Genomic DNA, 25,640 nt, shown 5'->3' with positions numbered 1-25,640 from the left:
GTTGCCAGTTGGAGTAGATTGTGATAGGCTAGATTGACCCTTGATTTAGTCCATAATAATTTCATACATTATACAGTAATAACCTTTCTGTTAGATGCCTAGAAGAAACCATTTTTTTTTTAACCTGGCACTTTTCCTAAACAGATAAGGTAAACGCTGTCATGTTTCTTTCCTGTTGTTACCATAACTGATGCTTCCTAAAATGTTTAAGAGAAAGCTGAGTGAGGGTTCTTTCTTATGGTCTTCCTGAATCAAATGCAGTGAGATCTAGACTCCTGTAGGGAAAAAGCACCCTATGTAAGATGGCTCTTACCATTCATAGACTCAAGTGTTCCTAGTTTTAAACAGGAGCTGAGTTATCTGCTGGAATTGATCTGTGAATCCATATGTAGCCCTTTTTCTGCCTTATGTATCCTCATGCTATTTCAGCCAGCCAATTTCAACATAAATTATTACTGTTCAGAAGCCATTCTATAAATAAGTACAAGCTGCTACGATACAGTAACCACAAATTTGTTTTGCTCTAGTGAAACATAGTGTGCCGACAAGGTCAGGCCCTTGCAGTATGCGTGCAGCCAAGTGGTGAAGGACACATCTAACATCCTGAGAGGAGACGTACGGGCAGCTGCTATTGCCAGCCTTAAGACAGATTGGCTCTGCATTGGCTGTTCTCTGAGACTGATGGGCCTTACCACTAGGGGGCAGAAGAAAACTGCTCTGGGCTCCCCTTCTCATGGGAAGTGACCTCACTGCATCATCAGGGATAGGAGGAAAGATAGAAACAGATTTAAAAAGTCGGGTTAAAGTTAGGTCTGATCTTTGCTGAAATGCAGCCTGCGTACAGTAGTATCCAGGAGTCCAACAATGCTTACCTCAGTCCTAAAGCTTTCCTGAGTCTTGTAAACTGTAATAAAGTAGCAGCATAAGGGAAAAACACATCCATGGCTCCCAAAATCCCAACTGTCTGATCTCATCAAATTCCTGAACTAGATTCCATTAATGATGGAACGATCTGAACAGGGCAGAACAGATTTTTCTCGACCCAGTTGCTTATTTCTTTCTTTAAATATGGGCATAATCATATATTAAGACATGGTGCAGGGATAGCATTTTGCAGTTATGTCCCATTAGTCTCCTATTCCTCCCCGTGCTCCAACATTTTCTTTGATATCAAAGAATGCAGGTTTCTCAGGTTTCTCATTTTTTATTCTGCTCTTTCAGTTTCTTGAAATAAATTGCTAGGACTGTAAAACTGTGATATCATTTCTGAGAGTGGGGTGAGACTTGGGTGATCAGGGAAACAAATTGTTCTGTACATTTAGGAAGCACACTTCCGATTTATATCTCATCTTTACTAATGATGTTTGAAAGGTTATGAATGCTTTATTAGCTAAGCTAAGCCTGCTCTTCTAAACCATTTTGGGAAAAGCCTTCCAATAGAGAGGAAAATAAAACATCATCATTAATGGTAGTACTTTGTTGCCTTGGAAACAATGTGAGAGTGGTGACATCAGCAACAATTATGTGTAATTTTTAGCTTCAGTTTATCACCAAGGAAACCAAAGCCAGTTTTTCTGCATGAAAATATTCCAGAATGTCTTGGGTAGAAGTAAGGAAGGCAGGAAGCACCGAGCTAAAGACGATGCTTTTGTGATATTCTTTGAAGCTGATCCATTGCTTAATTACTCAGGGCAGCTGACTTGTGTGAACTGGCTCCCCTGAAAAACAGGGTGAATGTGAGTTTGATGTGGCAGTTTTTATATGTGGTATGTGATCTGTGATGGTTCATTCAAGCAGGCATGCTTTCATCAATTGATTTTGCAATGCCAGACTTGCATACGTGCACTGTTTTCACTTCTGAAAGGAAGTCTTGAACATAATCTGAGTTATGCCTGCTAACTGGGAGGCTGGTGGTCATCTAGCAATTGTGAATAAAGGGGAGTTTTGACTGTTGGCTCCAGTGTTCAGGTAACACAATTCTTCTTGAGAAGCTAGATACAGTATGGTCACATGAGGAGTTAACTATCTTAGCAAACATGTCAACTCAGAAATGTGGGAGCCATTGTGGCATGTTTCCTCTTGATCCTCTTGATGTCAAGTGCACATTACATTGGCAACTGCAGATCAGATGAGACAAGACAAGACCATACCTGCCTGTTGCACCTATCCAGTTTATTTTTGTTTAGTTTTTCCTTTTTCTAATCTTAAAGATATTTCTTTTATCTAATACACATGCTAGAATGTATGTTCTGTATATACTTGTTCCCATTTTTACATACATACATACATACACATTTGCAAGCAATTTTTCCTAACACATATCAGTACACTTTTTTTCCCTTCACATTTTTATATATCTATTTTGGACACGGTGGCGCTGCGGGTTAAACCGCTGAGCTGTCGATCGGAAGGTCGGCGGTTCGAAACCGCGTGACGGGGTGAGCTCCCGTTGCTCGTCCCAGCTCCTGCACACCAAGCAGTTCGAAAACATGCAAATGTGAGTAGATTAATTGGTACCGCTTCGGCGGGAAGGTAACGGCGTTCCGTGAGTCATGCTGGCCACATGACCCGGAAGTGTCCCTAGGGACAACGCCGGCTACAAGGCTTTGAAACGGAGATGAGCACCGCCCCCTAGAGTCGGACACGACTGGACTTTACGTCAAGGGAAACCTTTACCTTTACTATTTTGGACTATGAACTACATTGCAAGAAAAATATGAATATTTGCATCTAACTTTTTCCATAGTTCCTGATTTGAGAAACTGCAAATCAGGTGAATTTGTATGAAAAAGTCAAAGAAATCCATCCCTTGTCCTCAGGAGGTGTACATCTTACAAACATTGTCTCCTATGTGACTATTTTCTATGCATAAGTGGAATAGAATTTTGCTCCTAGTTGGTAATTCATCACACTTGAAGGTGTCTTCTTACCTAATTATATAATGGAATATTCTAAATGCTAAATTTCATTGCCTGGCAATGATGTATTTTAGACAGGTAGCATATATACCAATAATAATAATGGGATATAAAAGCAATATATTAATTTATAATGAATTCATGGATAAGTGAGAAATTGTTCACACTGATTTCTGGCTGCCCCAGAGAGTTTTAATTTTAGTTGCTTTGGTAGCTTCATGAAAAAGCAGAATGCTACCCTACCCAGGAAAGCATAAAGTTAAAATAGGCTAAATGTGTGTTATGAAGCTTGTCTGTGGAGAACCAAATGTGTTTTTTCATCTGGTTCTTGAATTATCTGTGCAGTGCACTTTTCCTTCTAGCTTGTTTGAAAATACTAGTAGACCTCACTTAACAACCATTCATTTCATGATGGTTCAGACTTACGATGGTACTGAAAAAAACGACTTACAACCAGTTCTCACACTTATGACCGTTGCAGCATCCCCACGGGCATGTGATCATGATTTGGGCGCTTGGCAACCAGTTCGCATTTATGACTGTTGCAGCATCCTGTGGCCACATGATTGCCCTTTTTGACCTTCCCAGCTGGCTTCTGGCAAGTAAATCAATGGGGAACCACATGATTTGCTTAATGACTATGTGGTTCGCTTAATGCCCACAGTGATTCACTTAACAACTGCCCCCAAAAAGGTTGTAAAATTGGGTCAGATTCGCTTAATGACCGCTTTGCTTAGCAACTGAAATTCCTGTCTCAATTGTGGTCATTAAGTGAGGACTACCTGTAGCTAATAACAAAAACTAATCATGGAAAGAAAATGACAGAAATAACTTGTAAGATTTGGCATAAGGCTAATAAAACCTTGTAAGCTGCCGAATTCCTGAATTCAATGGCTCATGGGTTGCTAAAACAATGTTTATGTTGATCCAGGTATTTGAATAGTTTTTTAGTCCCACACCAAGCACTTTTATATTGTGTTTTAGGGGGAAAGGCACTCATGCTTTACTTGGAAGTAATTCCAAAGCAGTTTGCCCTTGATACGGATATTTAGGATTGCCCCGTCATCAGCCTAGTTTTTTTAACTACATTGTTTAAAGTTTACTGTATGGCTGGCTGAACTGTCCTACTAATGCAGTGTCCTAATAACCTTTTCTAATGAAAAAGAGATCTTGTTATCTCAATGTTACTTTGCTTATAAAAAACGAACTTACACTACTTTGCTACTGCTTGGTGCTTATTTCTTTTTGAAAATGAACTTATAAAGCAATTTATTAATTGCTTCCTCTTCAAAATCAGAATGTGTCCTGAATAATTATGCAGCTGAAATGTGGGTTGGAATAGTTTTTTGCTTAACTCTGTAGAATCTGCCAAAGCTCTGTCAGTGTAGGAAACCTGTCTAAACATGCCTGATTAAACTTTTTTTAAAATCTGTCCTGTGTCTTCCCTCTCTCTTCTGCTTTTCCCCTACTTTCTTAGTTCCAATGTTTGCTGTTGGAAATATTCCCACTTGTCTATCAAAAAAACATTTAAAGACTGATGCAAGTGTATAAACTCTGGCAAAGGGGTGTGTGTGTGTGTAGAAATCACTTCATATTCTCAATGTAAACTTGCTCAAATACAGTAGGATCTCAGTTAACCGGCACCCACGGGGGTTGGTAGATGCCAGATAAATGTAGTTTCTGGTTGCTTGAGGTTACTATTAAAAACAGGTGTGCCAAGTTTGGACTTGCCTTTCTGCTAGGGAGGGATCGGCCGGTCCCTTTCTGGCGGGGGTCGGTGGGTTTGGGCTTGGTGCACCTCACTGCACCAGTCCGGTCCCTTTCTGGCAGAGGGGTGGGTTGGGCTTACCTTTAAAAGGGTGGGCTTGGACTTGCCTTTCTGCTGGGGTGGTTGGTGCGGTGCGGTGTGCCAGGTTTGGGCTTGCCTTTCTGCTGGAGGGGGATCGGATTGGTGCGGTGTGGCACGGCACGGTGCTCCAAGTTTAAACTTATCTTTCCACTAAAAATTGATTGTATTTAAATTTTTATTTAACGTATTATTTCTTCATTTTTTTGCCGGTTGCTTGAGAGTGCCGGTTGCTTGAGTTCTGGTTAACTGAGATTCTACTGTATGTATTTGTAAAATAAGTGGTGTTTATGCATAAACCACCTACCTAAAGTATATCTAGAACCAGTCTGGGGGCCAGTCACTCTCTCTCAGCCCTAGGAAGCAGGCAATGGCAAACCACTTCTGAAAAACCTGCCAAGAAAACTGCAGGGACTTGTCCAGGCAGCCTCCAAGAATTGGACATGATTGAATGGAAATACAGATATATATATCTACTATATTTTTATTTTCTCAGAGACACTGATTTCAGTATATAATGAAGTCATATTTTAATGCCAGGCTTACTTTTTGAAAAAAAAAAGTAATTATCAATAAATATTTTATATAGCTATATGTATTGATGGGTCAGCTATTTTCATTTTAAACCTTTCACTTGGAGATACTTGATTTTCCTTGAGATTAGGGAAATCATGGCAAATCATTTTCCTGAAATATCTCTATGAAACACTCAGTATGACTGAAAATTATCCAGCTGTAGTGCTAGGGAGAGTTAGGGCTGCTTACTGCTGGCCAATGAAGAAAAGGGTAAGTGGTGGTGCAGACATACTAGCTTTTTCTTGTTTTTTCATCTTTGAAACCAAGGAGCCCTCAGGGTGCATATAAACAAGAATTATAGAATGAAATGAAGCAAGTATCAATTTTCCAGTGGTGTGACCTGTGAGGCTGTGACTATGTTTCTCAAGGGGGTAGTTAGAAGCTTTTCACTGATTATGATATTTTAATACAAGACTAGTCAGAATCCTAAGGAATATCACAAAGCAGGTAAATCTAAATTGTGCACTGTTATTAAAAATATGAAACCTGGCACACTTATACACTGACTTATACTAACCATTTTAACACAGTCTTTACTAAGTAATCCCCTGAGGGTTAGACTAATGTATCATTCTGTCCTTTAGTTTGTGAACCAGGGCAGATATTCTTACCATATGTGACCAATATTTCTGAACGTGATTTTTATTAAGACTTTTGTCTTAAGAGAAGAAAAAAAAAATACGGTGCTTGAAGCAGTCATATGATTTTGTGTAAATGTACAATTTATACAATCTTACCTACTGCAGGCATTTAAGGCAGCACCAACAACAGGGGAATAGGATCCAGAATGCTTTGTACAGTCACTGAAGTGTTTCTTAAACTTCTTCCCAGGACCCCTCCCCACTTTTAAAAATTACGGAGGACCCCAAAGGAACTTTGGTTTGTATGGCTTATATTTATCAATTTTTACCATATTAAAAATTAAAATGGACACATTTGTAGAATATTTATTGAATCATGTAAACATAATATTAAATGAATTAGATATTAACATAAATAAAATACTTTTCATGAAAACCCTATATTTTTTAACAAATAAAAATAATATTGAGAGTGACATTGTTTTAAATTTTTGCAAATATCTTCAATATCTGGCAAATAATTTTGATTTCGTGAACCCCTGAAAGGGTCTTGGGGGACCCCCGGGGATCCTGGGACCACACTTGGAGAAACACTATATGTCCTCAGTTGTCAGTTGTGCAACCACAAAAAGCATGTGCAAATTGGAGGAGGGACTGACTGTAAGCCACCTTGAACTCCTGGAGGAAATAGTAATTCAGGGAGAGTACATTTTGTTAGCTCTTGTTTGGTCAAATAATTCTAAGGGAGCACAATATGTTGTTATTGTGCTGGTACCCTTATGTCGTCCAGCCAAATTCTTTGCTTCTGCTAAGATGCTGATTTGATTTTCATGTCACATTAAGCCATCAGAGATGATGTAATGTTTGAGTTTTTGATTTTAAGGGAAAGTAAAGCTGTTTGTAGACATGGAAGGAGGAGACCCATATTAGTCTTTGCGGCCAAAAATCAGGAGGAATTTGGTAGCACCTTTTCTGGCTAACATATTCTAATAAAATCAGCTTTCATGAGTGGCAGCTCACTACATCAGATGCACAGCGTGTCTAGAATGATGTAGCATTTAAATTAGGGTGAGGCAAGGCAGGGAAGGGAGGGGAGGGGAAAACAGATTGGTTAAGTTGATGCAGGTTACATGTGAGACAGATTGCCAGTACCTTATCAATTAACAACCGTAATGTGTTAAAAACCCATTGTGTTTGCTGAAAGTTTCTGAGATTGCCTGAAACCTTTTGCTGTATGTGAGTTCAGCAACCTCTTGCTCAATGGTGGAGTTAAACTCCCATTTTTCCAAAACAGTCACTCTGAGATCTGCTGTAGAGTGTTCTGGGATGTTGAAATGCTCTGATACTACTTTATCCTTGTTTTGAGTCCTGATGTCAAATGTGTGTCCATTAATTCTGTTGTGCAAAGTTTGTCCCATTTGTCCTATATAGAATCCAAAGGGACATGAAAGATGATGGCATACTTCACATTAGAGGAACAACATGTGAAGGCACTTGTAATCTTTTATGTGTACTTGTTGGGGTCTGTGATGGTACTGTTGGTGTAGATGTGGGGGCAAAGGCATCTAGGTTGTTGCAGGATCTGGTTCCCGTGTTAGCATCATTGTTCTCTTGTTTTCTGTTGCTTGTGAGAATCTGTGTCAGGTTGGGTAGAGGGCTGTATGCAAGTATGGGCCTGCCAACCAGTGTCTGGGAAAGCATGGTGTCATTTTCCAGAATGGGCTGTAGCTTATTAATGCATTTGAGTAGTTTGAGCTGTAGGTGATGTATCAAAAGGTTCCAGGCAATCTCAGAAGATCTCAACAAATATAATGGGTTTTTAAGACTTTAAAATTGTTAATTAATAAGGTCCTGGTACTCTGTCTCACATATAACCTGTATCTGTATAAGCAACCTGTCTTCCCCTCCTTTCACCCCTGCCACCTCATCCAAAGTTATTTCATTCCTGATAAATACAACCATTTGATATCTAACAACCTGATCCTACGCTCACTACATGTAAGTCTTATTGGGGGAGATGGGTGGTGATAGAAATTTGAATAATAAATAAATAAATAAGTATATGTTGTCAATTTTTGCTTACCCTTGGACAGTGCTGTAGATAGGATTATGAATAGCATAGACCAGTAACTCCAACAATTATTTGTTAATCACTAGCCATCAGGAGTTAAAACAACACATGTGTGCAAGCATTTAGGTAAGCACATCTGGGGCAGTGTGCTTTATCTGTGAGATATGGAGTATGAAATTCCATTTAAGAATTTATGGTTTTATGAAAGCCATTATGTCATTATTACATGTAGCCTTCCTTTTTTCTTTATGTTTTAAGATGCCTTATTTAACATTAAAAATCAAATATAAATCCTTAAATTCTAGCAAAAGATATTTTAAAATCCAGTAATTGTTGATATATGGAGCATCAGTAATGATTTCATTCCAAATCATTGGAATGCATCCAAATTCACAACAAACATCTCCCTGGCTCTTCTGCTTATTTAAATCAGCTGCTGGCTGGATCAGCTTCTAGTAGCAGGTGTTCAACATTCAACTCCTGTTAATTTTCTCCCTTTGGAAAGAACATGATTTTCTTCAGTAATGTTACTCTGCATTTAGAAGTTTAGTTTCTTTGTTTGGCCTTTTATCTCAACAATTGATGTTTCTGTATTAATGAAATCATGTTTTATCTATCGAACCTTTTAAGAAATCTTGAGGACTGTTCAGTGCAGTGACTCCCATCATCACCCCATTTGCCAACTGTAAATCTATTAACTGTGATCTGTAATTAGGTGCACAGCTTAATATAAGGGACAAATGGTGTCCAGTGAACTGTAGCACTAGCCTTGATGGTGAAAAGAATGACCCATTTGGTCTTCCCAGCTGTGACTTTGGAAGCAGGTTCAGTGACAGAAAATCTGTAAAATTTAATAGACTAAAGAATTTCTGGTTCATTACTTACCCAAAGGTCCCATTTCTTTTCTTCCTATTGGGAAGAAAGGTGGAAATATGAATACTTATGGATAACTTAGCTTTTGAATATATTTGCATTCTACATCTCATGGTCATACAGTATTATCTTAAACTTACCTAGTGGTTTCCCTTTGGTACAGTGGATGGTGACAACCAAATGGTCTCTCTGTTCAGAAATTCTTGCCTCCCTAAACAGTGCCATCATATAGCTTTCTGCTTTTACTGCTTACTCCACGTTGGTTCTACAATGCTCCACAATTCTCATCTGATCTACTTCCCATTGTTGTATGCTACCATTCTCAATTCTCCACTAATTGAAAGGCCAAAATAATTTTTTAAAAAAATATTTGTGGACATCACGAGGCATTGAGGATTCTCTTTCAGAGGTTTTCCCTTGAACTTTTCAAGGTCTGTCAAGGAATGGAAGGTTATAAGAAGGAAGGGGAAGGGCTTGAAAATATACCTCTAGAGAAGATGTTCTGAAGCCAAATTATACCAGCAAAACAGTGGGTGGGGATTTGACCTCTGATATCCTGTGATCCTTTGCCCTTGAGTGTATGTAACTATACCCAAAGCCAATTGTCTATTGGATGTGGCCAGGATGCGAGAAAGAACATTTTACCACATCTTGGCTCTTGACTGGAAATGTAGTGAAGAAAGGCTCTGAAAGAGTTATCAAAACATGATTGCAGGTGGCAAGGAAGGATAGGTTGTGCTTATTAGCTACATGCCACAGTGAACACCAGCAGAAAGAATAGGAGAAATAAGATTGAGATTATAATAATTTCAATAATATTTAGGGCCTGAAAGAGCATTAGTACAAATCTAAAACAAAAAAAATAACACAGTCAGTTGTATTAGACCAGAAGATAGTAGTTTAGTGAAATGTAACCATACAAAATTACAAGCAATCAGAAGTGGCCCTTCTATGTCAAAAGCACTTTTACCTATTCCCTGTATTTCTTCAAAGCTCATAATAAAATTAATTGCTATTATATAGGATTTGATTTATTTTACACACAGGAAGGAAAGCTGCGTGAAAGACAGGTGGAGAACTCTCTTAAGAATAATATTTAGCATTACCACTATGCAGAAGGAAAAGGCCTTGAAAGAGATGAAGGAAAAAGCAAACTCAAGCCTTAATTTTTCAGTTACAAAGAACTAGGTTTGCATTACCTTATCCATTACTGATGGAGAAGGCATGGTTTCTGTGGGTGCCAGAGTTCTATCTCCTTAATTTCTGGTCGAGATTGATTTTTTCCTCCCGTGGGTCCGTCTCCACTGGTTCTCAGAGGCCATTTTAAATCGACCTGGCTAACAAAAGCTAATAGCAAATTCCAGTCCTGAGGACTCACTTTGGAAAGCTTCTGTCCATTAGGGTTTGAAAATGCCAGGAGTCATCTTAAACAACTTACCTGGGATATTGATTTCCAAACCAGTTTAAGCCTAGTATCCAACCCTACAGTTTATGGATTTTTCTCAAATGGGCATGGGCCATCATCTTATCTCTCTTCAATTCTAATTTTTGCTGGGCTTTCACCTTGGCCAGGTTGGAATGTACTACCCTCTGCAGTTCTGTGGGAGGTCAGTATAAAAACATCCTTTTTCAGCAGTGCTTCTGCCCATGTGGATATGGCTCTGTGAATTCCCTAAGGCAGATGCTCCTTTGCTGCTTTCTCTTTAGGGAATCTCAGAAGACATATAATATCCCATTCTAAAGAACTACCCTGGTAAAGAACACAATGTCTATCTGGGCAGCATGCTTCATGGCCATTTTTGCTTGCAGGAGAGGTCAGATAACTCACTTCTGATCACTCCCTCTTGCTTCACCCCACATCCTTTCACCTGACAGCCTCATCCTTCCACCATGCCTGTTACAAAGGCGCATGAAGTAAAATGGGAGGAAACCCTCCTGGTGCTCCTTGCAATCATTCGGCCATGCCTGTGACCTTTTCCTTAGGCTTTTTCAGAACACAGGTCTATTGCTGTCCTGCTGGACCTTCCTCCTACTTCAGTGTGCCCTTCCACCATACATGGAACCTGTCAGCTATTTTTGGGGCATAGATTTGGTGCTTTTCCAGAATACCACTAGACCTGTGATAAATAAGTCTAGTACTCTTTCAGAACACAGCTAGACTTGTGCTCCACCTGACAGGCTGTCTCTGTGGAGGTGCTCCATTTTGATGGTCTATCACTTAGGTAAGTTGAAAGGTGGCTAATACACCCATTTAAAATCATCTATCCCTGCCCCACTACACATTAAGGAGAACGATTGCTGGTTTTCCCAATGGTAGGTGATATTCTGTGGGAAGGGAAACAAAGCCAGGGAACCCACGAATCACTTTTCTTAACCCATCCCTCATCAAAATTCTTAAGGACAGCACCACTTGTTGGCATTGTTCCTAAGGCAGATTAGAACTTGGCTGCTGGGGCAGGGCAATTTACATTGACGTACTTTTCTCAGGCTCAGGAGTGAAGGATGGCACATTAACATAACCCTGAGAGTGAGTCCAATGTGGCCTCTGCAGTTTAGTCTACTGTGATTGCTTATCAGGATAGAGAACTGTTTGTCTATAGAGCAGCCTTTCCCAACTTTTTGACCCTGGAGGAACCCTTGAAATATTTTTCAGGCCTCGGGAAACCCCTGCACATTCAGGCTCAAATATACTGTAGGCCAGAAGTTACAAAATAATTATATTCCTTTCGTGTGTAGGCCTGTATATATGCATTCACGTGTCCTTAAACTAAAAATAATGAAATTTGCCTCTTTAATGTGAAGTTGCCCAAATTTGAAATAATTTTTTAAATCATGATCTCCCAGGGTACCCCTGGTGGCCTCGGGTGCCATGGAACCCTGGCTGAGAAACCCTGCTCTAGAGGATCTCTAAGGGGGGCACTGTAGCTCCCTTCTCACCAAGGATCAATGGCCAAAAGAACCAATGGATGTTTGCTCTGTAAAGTTTCTGATTCTCTCCTGAATGCTTAGTTAGTATGTTTAGTTAGCACCTGCTTTCCTAACCAGCTACTGGACTTGCAACAGAGTTGTTAAAGCAGATGCAAGTAAGCTTTGCTATTGCCTCAATTCATCTTCATAGATGGGATTTGTATGCCCTGCATCTGAGGCTCTGATGCAGGTGGTGATAGAATCTATTTAAATGTAACATGAGCCTAGGCATTAATGTCACTGAATGTAACCCATCACATTGCTTCCTAATAGTAAATGTGATAAATGATGCATATCCGGCAAGTATTTTGGATTTTCCCTGCTCATTTTGAACCAGTATTATATGAAAAGAGAAAAGTAATAATACATTTGGCTCAGATAACATGACAATCTGCAGAAAATGAGATAGCTGAAATGGTTTCAGATAGATGCAGAGGAAAGTGAACCATTCATTATAGAGCTATTATTTCTTTGCTGTGTTTTGCTCAGTTTTGAACACATGCACACATCCCATACACAGGCATGGGGAGAAATTGAAAAATCAACTATTCTTTTTTCATTTCCACTGCTCTAATGTATTATGGACTTATAACATTATTACTGTTATTATTATTTACACTATTTTATACACACACCCACACACACCCACTGTACATATACCTATACTACATATATATATATATATATATTCATATTCACACACATACATACATATACATATACATGCGCACACACACGCTCAGAATTCAGTGTGGGATGCTGGTTACATCTTTTCTGTTTGCTGATCATCTGAAAGAAACTTTGTTGAAGGAAGACTTGTTTGATCAGAGTAAAGAAGCATTGGGGCCCAATCCATCAGCTGCACTCCTGAACCCTTGTTTGCATTTCCTAAAACTGTTTGGAAGGACACTGATGGCCAAGACAAGCAGTTTCACTTATCAGATAATAGCTGTGAAAATTCATGGGTATCTTCCACTTTGAAAACATCTGGAAGCAATTCCTTTTCGATAATGTTAAAGAGTAGATTTTACTGTTGAACAATTGGTTTGATTCTTTCAGCTATTCATATGAAGTGCCTGCATATTTTTCAGGAATCCTCCTCCAACACTGTTCCAGCCAGAAGACTGGTCCAGAGGATTCAACCACTTCATTTCTCAGTAAGTAATACCACTCTTTGTGTTGAATGGCTTATTTTTCAAGGCATTATGAACTGAACTGTGGAAAATGTTATAAATGAAATTCCTTCTGGGGAACAAAAGCCGTTTTTACATTTTATATTACAATTGAAAAAAATATCATGACTATTGATAGGTACAGATCTTAACTATCCCAGGTTTATTATTTTTCATATTTATTTGATGACACATTTATTTTATTCTAAAATTATATTTATATCCTACCTCTCATTCAGGAACTCAAGGTGATATACAGAACCCCTTCTTCCCTTTTTCCCCCATAGCAACAACCCTGTGAGTTAGGTTGAGCTGAGAGAGATTGATTGGCCAACATCTCATTCGGGGAGTTTCTGTGAAGGTAGATTATCTTGGGTTTTCCTGCTTCTAGTTCACGATCTTGATTACTATATCACACTGGATCTATCTTCTCAACAAACGGAATCACCTACACTGATTCTGCTTTGCTAAGTTACCAACCAATGAACATGAATATCTGGAGAGAAATGATTCAAGTGATGATTGGAACTGTATCACCAAGAATGCAGTTTGCCAACTTCATACAGCACCTTAAAATGTGCTTGCTGCATGCATGAGTTTCCTTCAGGTGGTCCTGACTCGTTCATGATCCTGGAGACATGGGTATGCATGTATAATTCACTCTATTAAGTCCGTTAGGCTGAGAGTAGCTCTCCAAGTACATTTAGTGAGCTTTACATTGGGAGCAGGGATTTGACTCCAGCTCATATTTTTCACTAGAGTGCACTGAATGAACTAGATTTGGGGGAGGCATTTTATTATAATTTTTCAGTGGAGGTGAATTAAATATTATACTGGTAATATCAAGTAACAGATGGGATCATACAGATTACTAGCTGGTTTGTTTATTGAACAGATCATAATGCCCAGTTCACACACAACCATAAAAGATAAGCCATGGATTGAAAACCATAGTGACTGAGTCTAAGTTAGAACCAAATGACTGAGTGGAGCAAGATGTCTGAAACCTATAAGTGTCATAAATCTTAAGAATGTCTGCTGAACAATATAATAAATCTCCATAGTCTTGATTGTTGAAACTGGTCAAATAATTCTTTTATTTACAGTCTGAGGAAGCATATATGATACAATCAATTTAGTTGTACAGCTTAAAAGTCCTTAAAGCTGTTACTGAGTGCCATATATACACACACACACACACAAACACATACGCATACTCTGATACCATTACATATTAAATAAAAAAATGCAAGTACTCTACTTGGCAGTCTAAATCTGATATGCATGGGTTTTTTTGGGTGTGTGTGTGTGTCCAGAATGTTATCCCTGAAGCTGAAGCTCTCCTTTGAGGTCTGGAAAAAAAGGTCTTTGAAGAATCCTGGTGACAATGCCATGATGATCAATCATGGCAGAGCTATGTTTCAGAATTATTCAGACTATTTTAGTATTTAGGTTCTCTGAAGAAAATGTTTATGATAACCACAACTGTTTAGGTTGTCAATCATTGTTTATAGATGGTTTGGTTTCCATTTAAAATTTCATTTCTTAAAAAGAAAATGTAATAAAAGCTAAATCTATACAGCATTGAACTGTCCAACCATTAGTGATAATTGGCTCATTTGTATGCATTAGATACACATTTGTCAGTGTCTGACTTGTGACAGCTTTGCTTTGATAAATTAAAAGCAGTGATTGTAACAAGTCCATTTGCCTCTTACCCATATATTAGGACCTTGCCTGATATTTCTGTCATCCTTCTGATGAGTAGTTGACTTTTCAATAATTCCATTATCTACCTCCTTCTTGAGGTTGAATATAATTTGCATAAGAAGCTTATCTGGCTCCAGTTGTGGTCCAGACGTATGTAGTTACATAGCTACAATATCTTCAGACAAATGTATTTCTGCATCTGACTCAAATTAAACGATGACTTTTCTCCAGGCAATGTCCCCAAATTATTTTAGGAATGCTCATTCAGAGCAAGTGCAGTGATCCAAATGCCAATTTTCTTTCCCTTGTGCCCAAGCCCTTCTTTATACAGTGAAACAGATTGGTATAGTTGAGTAGATCTAGCTTTTTTAAAATAGTGGCCACGGGTCCAGAGTAGAAAAGAGGACAGCAGAAACCTCTAAACTCAGAAGAAAATGCTTTCCTCCCTCACGGATGATGAAGCTTCATCCCAGAAGCCAAACAGGAAGTATCTAAAGGGTTAGGATTCCAGCTTCCCTGCTATTTACCTAGAATTCTGCATGACTGATGGAAGCTTCCAGTTAAGGGTCTTGCAATGCAGTGATGGGGGAAGAAAAGTTCCTGCTGAATTTCTTCTCCCTGCATAGCTTTTAGACATTCAAGAATTTGGCTTGGAAAAAATATGTGCAATAGAAATTTACTTCTATATGCTGTCAGGTCTAGCCAAAGATATTTTGCTGACAATGGCATTGCATTCCCCCCCCCCCCAACATCCATCCAAAGTCATTGTGCAGAGTAGCCAAGGCCACTCAAGTTATTTAAGAAGCTGACACAGATAGTCCCACATGTGCTTCTCTTGCTTCCTGGCGATAAAAACACAACAGCAACCAATTAAAATACTAATGATTTGTAGTCCTTTCCGGATTCCCAGAACTAGTTGCTTAGCTAGCTGCAGCAGTACAGTAGAGTTCTTTAATTAGTGTATGGGCATGTATGCGTCATCCTGAACATATTTTAAGGCTACATGACATACATTTAAATAATATTTTTAGACAGTGGGTATGATTCAGGTAATCTCATACCAGGGTAAGTTCCCATTTACTGTATAATGTTCCAGATTTTGAAACAGAAAAGTTAGTTAGTTTGGTTAATTTACATCTTGAATGTGATCTCATGTCTTGGCCTCTTTAGAAGAACAGTAGCATTCCCCAAATTCTAGTCAGGCTCTACAGAATAGAGAGGCAGTCAGTTAACCAACAAGCTGTTTGGAGTTCTTTTCAAAGTTTGTTCTTTTTTTTTTCTAAGTTCTGAACTGATAAAAAGAAGTGGACGTTTCTGAATCAAGTGTCTTTTCTGACTGAAAGAATACATCCTAATTTCCTGCTGTTTAACCTCTCCAAGAGGATGAGAAAATGGTTATGGTACAGTGGCTTAAGGAATAAACTAGGACTGGGGAGATTGTGGTTCAAATCCCTGTTCAATCATGGAGGTTCACCAAGTGATTTTGGCCCAGTTGCTATATCTCAGTCTAGCCAACCTCACAAGATTATTGTGAGAATAAAAGGGGAGAGAGAAGAGAATCATATATTTAGTCACCAGTTCCTGAAGGGAAAGTTGTAATTGTAATGAATAAATGGAATAAGAAATAAATTTTGTTACCATAGGTGAAATCTTGCCTTGTTACTCATGCATTAATCATACAGTAGTTAAATCTCTTCAATTTCTGTCTGGACAAAGCTTTCCTCAGCCCAAGTTTGATCTGAAATACAAATTCAAAGTAATCTCAAAGGGAAAGACACTTCTAAATCTGTAATACCATATGAGGTCCAGCAAAATCTTTACAATTTCTATTGCACTGTTATTAAGCATTTGATTTCCACTTTGCTGACATTTTGAAGCATGTGGAAATTGCAATGAATATAATTGTTGTTGTTTATTCATTCAGTCGCTTCCGACTCTTCGTGACTTCATGGACCAGCCCACGCCAGAGCTTCCTGTTGGTCGTCAACACCCCCAGCTCCCCCAGGGACGAGTCCGTCACCTCTAGAATATCATCCATCCATCTTGCCCTTGGTCGGCCCCTCTTCCTTTTGCCCTCCACTCTCCCTAGCATCAGCATTGCTTTAACTATGCGGACCTTTTTTGTCAGTGTGATGTCTCTGCTCTTAACTATTTTATCGAGATTTGTCATTGCTCTTCTCCCAAGGATTAAGTGTCTTCTGATTTCCTGACTGCAGTCAGCATCTGCAGTAATCTTCGCACCTAGAAATACAAAGTCTTTCACTGCTTCTACATTTTCTCCCTCTATTTGCCAGTTATCGATCAAGCTGGTTGCCATAATCTTGGTTTTTTTGAGGTTTAGTTGCAAGCCAGCTTTTGCACTTTCTTCTTTCACCTTCATCATAAGGCTCCTCAGTTCCTCTTCGCTTTCAGCCATCAAAGTGGTATCATCTGCATATCTGAGATTGCTGTAATGTCATATGGCTTAGATCCAGGCCCCAACAGGCATTATGTTAGGGTTACCATATCTGGGCTAAAAAAATTGGGACTGCTACTATATGGCAAGCAGCTGGTCTATACAGTATCTTTACTATCATATAGATTTTTGCAGCCCAGATCTTGTAGCCATAATTGTGCAGATGGTGGCCTTGATAGACCCTATGATGCCAGCTACTTCAGTGCTAAAAGACATACTGCCTGTTGTATAACATCTCTGTTTATGTTCTCCTATAACTGACATCTGAAAGCAGCAGAATTTTTATATTTAGAAACACTGCAAAATTACTTACTCTAAAACCATGGCTATTTTTTCCAGCTTCCTTGCTTCAGTGTATTTTCTGGAGATGTCAAGAAATTAATCAGGTCAGAAAATTGTTGTTTATTCGTTTAGTCGCTTCCGACTCTTCGTGACTTCATGGACCAGCCCACGCCAGAGCTTCCTGTCAGTCATCAACACCCCCAGCTCCCCCAGAGACGAGTCCATCACCTCTAGAATGTCATCCATCCATCTTGCCCTTGGTCAGCCCCTCTTCCTTTTGCCTTCCACTCTCCCTAGCATCAGCATCTTCTCCAGGGTGTCCTGTCTTCTCATTATGTGGCCAAAGTATTTCAGTTTGGCCTTTAATATCATTCCCTCAAGTGAGCAGTCTGGCTTTATTTCCTGGAGGATGGACTGGTTTGATCTTCTGGCAGTCCAAGGCACTCTCAGAATTTTCCTCCAACACCACAGTTCAAAAGCATCGATCTTCCTTCTCTCAGCCTTCCTTATGGTCCAGCTCTCGCAGCCATATGTTACTACGGGGAACACCATTGCTTTAACTATGCGGACCTTTGTTGTCAGTGTGATGTCTCTGCTCTTAACTATTTTATTGAGATTTGTCATTGCTCTTCTCCCAAGGATTAAGCGTCTTCTGATTTCCTGACTGCAGTCAGCATCTGCAGTAATCTTCGCACCTAGAAATACAAAGTCTTTCACTGCCTCTACGTTTTCTCCCTCTATTTTCCAGTTATCAATCAAGCTGGTTGCCATAATCTTGGTTTTTTTTAGGTTTAGCTGCAAGCCAGCTTTTGCACTTTCTTCTTTCACCTTCATCATAAGGCTCCGCAGTTCCTCTTCGCTTTCAAGGTCAGAAAATACAGGAATACAATACTTTTTATTTACCTTACTTCACCAAATAGTTATTTTAATTAACTGAGCATGATCTCAAGAGAAGGAATTAAATTTAAATTTATGTTACTGATTAGCTATAATGATTTCTTGAATTAATTGGATTGCAAAGCTGGGGAGAAATCATGGAATTAAAATATTTGGGCTGTAATCCTGTGCACACTTCTGGAGTAAGTTCTATGGAATTTAGTGGCACTTACTTCTGGATAGGAGTATGCTGTCAAGTCAGAATAGGTTTGCATTTCAAAGGATTATACCATCTGTAGGATTAAAATGTAGGGTTTCTTTTCAAATTAATATGGAATGCAGTTTGCTCCTTTTTTGCCTTGTGCAGATGCATCCATCATGGAAACAGCATCTTTAATTCATCTCAGATATTTGTATTTTATTCTTACCTGGTTTTTTTTAATGTTGACTCTAATCTTGGTATTATTTATTGTGGGATAACATTCAGGCCAAGTTATTCATCAGAAGTAGCACTGAAGCTAATGAGACAGTTATGATCACTTACTTAAGTCCCATTAATTTCAGTAGGATTTGGTCTGAATGTTACTTCCAACAATTTGCTTAGAAAGGAAGGTAATAATTTTAATGCATCACAGTATATTCCAATAAAGTATTGCTCATATAATTCTGATAATATAATATGGCATTTTACTGAAATTTTTCATGCATTACAGGCAGAATAAGTTAGAATAAATTCAGAACATAAAATTGTGGGACATAGAGAGTTGAATATTTAGCACAGTAGCGTTCCATGTATTTTAAGAATTATTATTTGCCCATGTAGTAATGTCCACATAACCATTTTAGATGTTTTGCTCTGTTGACTCTCTTGTTGCTAGTAATGCCTCTATATATTCCTGGATATTATTTGTGATTTACTTTAAATAGAATATATGAGTGTGTGCTTATAGCTGTAATCCTAAAATCTAACATCATTACTATAAAATGGGCACCTACAGCTGGAGTTAGAAAGCAATGGAGAGAAATTTTTTTAGTTCCTTCCCTTGGACTAAGAGTGATAAACTTTTCTACAGAGTGAAGAATTATGGTTACTGGCAGCTATGTGACACAGATTTAAATCCAAGATGTTCATATGGCATGTAGCATGTGGATCTAGAGTAGGGAAGGTGCTTCAGATTTGTTGTGTTTACTGTACCTATTAGTGGCACCTTGAAATAGCTGCACCTTTTCCTGGTTGCACATAGTAGTGTACAGCCCCAAGAAAATACACATTTGAGTTCTGGATGTGTTAAAAAGGTGACAAGTTGGTGCAGGTATCTGTCATCACCCTGTTGTTGCCTCTTTAATGTCTCCTGAACATAAACACTTCTTTTAAGATGTCACTGATAGATACAGTATAGTGAGCATGCCCATGCTGTATCTGAAGCACCTTTCCTGCATATCCTTAGCATTACTTGAAACACAGCAGGAACAAGTTGTTGCTCCTTTGGCCAATCCTTACAGATTGACTGAGGATGTGTAGAACTGTGCATTACAGGGAACTCACTAGGCTAGATTCCACCTCAAACAATTGTAAGGAGAAGCCTACTCATAGGCTCTGACACAAATGTACTTGAACAGGGTTGCTTAAGACAAATGCTTACTGTATTTAAACAATGTCTATGCAATCCCTATCTGAATATAACCACAATTTCGGTCACATTTTGAAGTAACTTGCTTTTAAATAAATTAGACTTGCTTCACCCAAGATGAATTTTGGATTTGCCAATCAGAGACTTGTGTAACAGCCATGAGATTTGGCCTTTCTCCATTGATAAGTTGAAGCCATCTTTACCCATCCTTTAGTCAGCAGAAAACTAGAGCTGTGGAAAATTTGCTGGAGACAAGATGAAGGAAATGAAAGCAACATCTCTGGAACACAGCAGAAAAAAAGATGATGCCAGGGCATATTGGTGCTATGGTGAGATGCAAGTGGGGAAAGATCCCCTAGATAAAAAAATGTTAAAGTAAAATGTGAGAAATGGTTTAGCTCAGAGGAGTCAGTGAACATTTTCTTCTTTCCAGGGACTGAAGAAGAAAGTCAAACCAAAGTAACAAATTATTCTCCAAAGGTTTCATGATTGACTAAAATGTTATTCATATAGATGTGAAGTCAAACTTCTTTTATAATTAAAAAACTATCAAAAAATTATCAAAAAACTTCTATAACCACCCCAATGATCCAAGCATTACACTGCAAAATTTACTAATTTGATTTGGTTCCAGAAAATAGATCAATATAGACATAAATGGGTCCTGTGTACTAGACTATATCTGTCTATGGATGGACTGAATTCTCCTGTTTGGAATCTGTGAAAGATGGAGAGAGAAAACTAGAAAATGCACTTTATCATGGCATACTGATATTGAACACATGACCTGCAGGTTCTGGAGAGAGAGAATATGAATGAGTTGTTCCAGGTAACATGGCCCTAGGTGATGCTGCATGGGTATTTAAGATGTCATGTGCCCTATGGAATTATGGCTAAAAACCAAGGGAAAAGATGGCTATGGGCAAAGCTGGCAATATATTCCCTCAATTTGTTGATTTGTTCTTATTTCAAAAACTAGTATCATAGAGTAGAGCAATTTGGTTACATCCATTTGGAGCAGGTGAACAGATGTGAAGGACCCGACACCTCACTGGATCTGCACAGTAGACTAGTGGAAGATGCAGTGTGCTTGTCTGTTCTACGTAACTTCAGGGTATGACTAGCTTGTGTGAATCACACTTGACAGAGGCAGAAGCAGCCATCTCAGGAGGTTGCTTACGTACATATGAGGGAAAATGGAAAAGAGGGACTGTTAACCAAGCAGAGGCAGTTTTTCAAAGAATGGCTTTTTAGTTCTCAGGCAATTGTTTTGCTTTCTCCTTCTAAACCCCTAGGCGGTGAAGACAGCCAAGAAATGTTTTAAATGGAAGCATTCCTGACACAATGGCAGATGTTAAAATGGCTCTGTGTTATATCTTCTCTATTACAGAACTGGGTTGGATTGAATGTCTCTGAGGTGACAGTGTGAAAATATACAGCTGTTATGCACTCACACATCCTCAGCAACTATTTAGACTTCATGCCAATATCTACTTGTCTCCCAGCTTTTAAACAGAAGCTGGGGAAGATACAGGAAGAACTTGGAAAGGGCATAGTGATGTTGGAGATGGTGCTTGAATATTATTTAGCTTGTATAGGGAGGAGAAAGCAATTCAATACAAGCCATCAGTATTTGGATTTGCCTCAAGGAAGCAGCTCAGAGTGTCTCAGCCCCCTTGTCTGGAGAATCTTTGGTGGTCTACAAAGTGCTTAATGGAGGGGAAAATTAACATCTGTGTTGTAGCTGATTTGCCCAAATGCATCTGCCTGCTACTGATTAGACTGCTATTGTTCTTACAGCTTGTGTAGACTACAGGAGTGGGTTCTCCATGGGACTGGCTTTCAAGGCTTTGAAAAAAAAGATTGGGGAAAAGAATGGTTAAGAGTTTAAAAAAAAAGTAGTTAGGTTACTAATTAGAAACATACCTCTCCAATCTTGAACCAGCCACACAAATCTGAAGAGAATTCAAGTGGCTGATTCTTTCCTTAAAAGCCCCAAACAATTAGCTGCTGCACTACCAAAGCTTTGCCTCCTTATATTTTGAACCTGTATGAAGATAATCAGAAGTCCTTTCCTAAAAGTTTCTTTCCCCTTACTCTACAGTCTCTAGATATGAGGCAGATGGAAATAGCATTTTTGGTCCTAGCTGCAGAATACCTTCCTCTGAAAAATTTGTCTGATGCTTTCATAATCTTTTTGTATCACTTGAGATCCCCCCCCTTTTTTTTCCACTCAGGCCTTTAAACTTTTTAGAATTCTACTGTAGTACAACTTATGAAGTTCTTGAACTGAAGAGCTGTGATACAGTGTTCACAACAAATCAATCCAACAAATAATACTTTGCTTCACACCTAACCCATCAGTGCCAGAGTAGGGCAGGATCTAATAGTGTACCTGGCCTCTCTTTCACATTATGGCAAAGGAAAAGGTTTCAGGTTGATGTTAATGTCAGCTACAGAGACTGAATAACGGCTAAACTAGCATTTCCCATCTGCTTTCAGTCCCACTTGCTGCCTCTGGGCATTATGGGATTTAGAGTCCAACACGTTAGGAGGCTGCTGCCTCCCGTCACTGAACACTGTCCTCTGTGGTCGTGTGGGCTTCGGTTGCAGGACACACTAGATCCCTGGCTTCCGCAGAGGCATCTGCCCATGTTATGCCTGACTGGTGCTCTCTGAAGCACTTGATGGGTCTTGTGGACACTCCTTTCATACGCAGTTTTAGTGCTCTTTTCAAAGAGTGCTAATCTTGTCTTGCAGAGAAGATCAAGTTAAATGGGGAAAGAGAGTCGGGTTCTCCTGGTGGTATGTTTTACTGGTTCCAAGGAGTGCATTACAGTTTTTCCCCTTCCTTCTGTGGAGAATGGGTTTTGTGTAGCCATACTTCTTACTGTTTTTAGTATTTGGGCAGTGCCATTTTGCTTTCTGCGCTGTTGCCTTCTCTTGTAGCACCATTCAAAGATAAAGCTCACTCATTACTGATCACTCCATGCTGTGCCCCTCCTCTGCACATGTTAGCTGGACTGACAAATCACAGCCATGGAAGAGGTGTGCAAGGTGGAGGGAACACCCATAGTGCTTTTTTCAATCTTTCCTCCATGCCTGTGTCCTGTAAATCAGACTAGTTTTGAGCATGAGCCTAGCACTCTTTTGAAAGGATGCTAAACCTGTACAGGTATTCCTTGCTTACTGACCACTCGTTCAGTGACCTTTTGAAGTTATGATGGTGCTGAAAAAGGAGACTTACAATTGGTCCTTGACACTTGTGGCCATTGCAGTGTCCCCACGGTCATGTGATTGCCATTTGTGACCTTCATAGCTGGCTTCGGTCAAGCAAAGTCAGTGGGGAAGCTGGCAGGAAGTTGCAAGTTGTGGTCATGTGACATCACACTTAACAACCCGCAGTGATTTGCTTAATGACTGCAGCTGGGACTGACATCCTAAGTCAGTGCAGTCAGGTGATGTTTCACTTAATGACCGTGCTGCTTAGCAACAGAGTTGCCAGTCCCAATTGTGATCAGTGAGGACTACCTGTATCCTGGGTCACAGATATGAAGAAGGGCAAGGGGTACCACAGGAAGGAGCTTTTCCAATATACTGCATTACAAATTTAGGGACAGCACCACTCCCCAGAATAGGGTTCAGCTGCTGGGGCAGCAGATTTTATGCTGGCATACTTTTCTGCCAATTGAAGACTGTTGGACTGTACTTGTGGATTGGACAGTCTCACTATCTGTTCCTTAGATAATCAGTTTTTCCCTTCTCAGTCTTAAGAAATAAATGCAAACCCTGAGCTTATGACTATAATGCTTTTTGGTTTATTTACACAGATGGACTGTTTCTGACAAGATATGTCACCATTTCTGCTATGGTTGTAACGTCTAGTCCTGTCCATTTATTCATTTGTAAATATTTGTACACATCTGACCATTGATGAATAGCATTCCCTTTCAGCCTTCTGATTTGCTAGCTGCAAAATGACACTTTACATTATTAAGGCAGAGCAATACACACAATGTTATCATCCTGATGCAAGCTGCCTATGAAAATACTCAGAAGTGTCTCTGAATTGGAGCTTGTGTGCCTTGTTCTTGCCTCATAAATGTTTCATCTTTGCCTGTAATTTTGTGGCAGGACAAAATTAATATTTAGGCACCAGCATGTTAGATTTTGGTAATCTAACAAATGGCGGCAACCTATGTTTAATGTAGTGACACTAATGAATTATGAGGATTAATTTTCAGTTATGAAAGCATAATGGAAGGTGCTTGATTTAAAAATTAACTAATGGATTGACTTTCCTCAAGGCTAGCTTATGCTGCATTTGTTGCTTTTTCAGTATATTTTATTGTTATCTACAGCAGCATCTCTGAAACCAGTGACATCCAGATGTGAAGGTTGGGGGAGGATGCTATAGACTGTTGTGTCATTTCATAGTTATTTATGGAATGAAGAACAAGAATCTTCATGATCAGAGCAGCCTGATAAATATAAGTTTCAAAATAGCATTCCCCCCAACATGTTTTTACTTTTGTTTTTATTGATTGTTGGGATCACTATATGAGAGAGGTGGCCATATAAGTTCAATCAATCAATGGAATATTAATATGAAAACGTGAAGACAGTATGTACTTACTATTGTGGCATTTTAGTTGGTTCTAATAAAGAGATTGGTCAACTGTGGACTCCCAATGTTTACTGAAGAAGTAGCTCAAAATATAGCCTGAATGCCACCCCCCCACCACCACACACACATTGCTGTGTTTCATTCCATGATTACTTTCACTAAGCTTAGTGGTATGTGTCAGAGATTGCTGGAAAGCATTTGGCCCAAGAGATCAGAAAAAAAAAACACCAGGCATTTCTATAAAAATAAATGTATTTACAGAAAGCTTCTTACATAACCATATTTACAAACTAATGCATTCACAAGCACTCAGAGAGGACTGGGAGGAAGGCAGATAGAAAGGAAACTGAAACAAGTCCAGGCAAATTCCTTCCAGGCAATTTTCTTATATGGTCATTCTTCTCACACCCAAAACTGAGGATACTTAAGTTTGACCTGTTCACCCTGCCAGAGTGATTTGTTACCATAGTAACATAGCGACTTGGTCCTTGCAAAACATTAAAATGCCAGCAGTATGTCAACCATCAGCTTTGGTATTCTTGCATGGAAGTAAATCCTGCTATGTTCAATGGGAAGGCTTTAGTTCCCAAACAAAAAACCAAGCCAAGGGATATGCAAACTATGTGTTAAGTATTTTCCAATATAGGAGAATGCCCAGTTGTAGGGCAATAAAACAGGCAGAAGGGTTTAGCTGGGACCTTCCAATCACATTCAGCTGCCATGCCCACCCACTTTCCTTTGAACGAGTCTCAGGCTGTAATGCAACATGCAGGCTGCAGTTTGGAAGATGACTGGAATGCCAATGAGGGTGGGTCAGCAAAAGGATCAGCAAAATGATTGGACTACAAGAAGGACACCATTGGCTCAGGGATGGAAATTGCAAATATGCGGCAAGCCTCATCCCTTAGAAGCATTTCAAATACGTTTTACTCGGAGACATAAATCTTTTTTGCCAAATGCTAATATTTTATACATCAGAATAAAACGTTTGTGATCTTCTGCTGACGAAGACAGTGCCAAATCAGGATGGGAACGATGGCATATTTTTGTGCACC

The 25,640-nt window shown here is 39.2% G+C and overlaps 1 protein-coding gene across 1 annotated transcript in view; it reads left to right on the top strand.

The window, feature by feature from the left end:
• Positions 1–25,640, top strand: part of MYO3B (myosin IIIB) — a 241,767-nt gene that overhangs the window by 46,018 nt on the left and 170,109 nt on the right. The window contains exon 7 of the mRNA XM_063305914.1: positions 12,924–12,989. Coding sequence (XP_063161984.1) covers positions 12,924–12,989 — 66 coding nt within the window. The remainder of the gene's footprint in view (positions 1–12,923; positions 12,990–25,640) is intronic.

This window comes from Candoia aspera, chromosome 1 (genome assembly GCF_035149785.1).
Source record: "Candoia aspera isolate rCanAsp1 chromosome 1, rCanAsp1.hap2, whole genome shotgun sequence".
Lineage (NCBI taxonomy): Eukaryota > Metazoa > Chordata > Lepidosauria > Squamata > Boidae > Candoia > Candoia aspera.
This window is presented reverse-complemented; position numbering and strand designations above follow the sequence as displayed.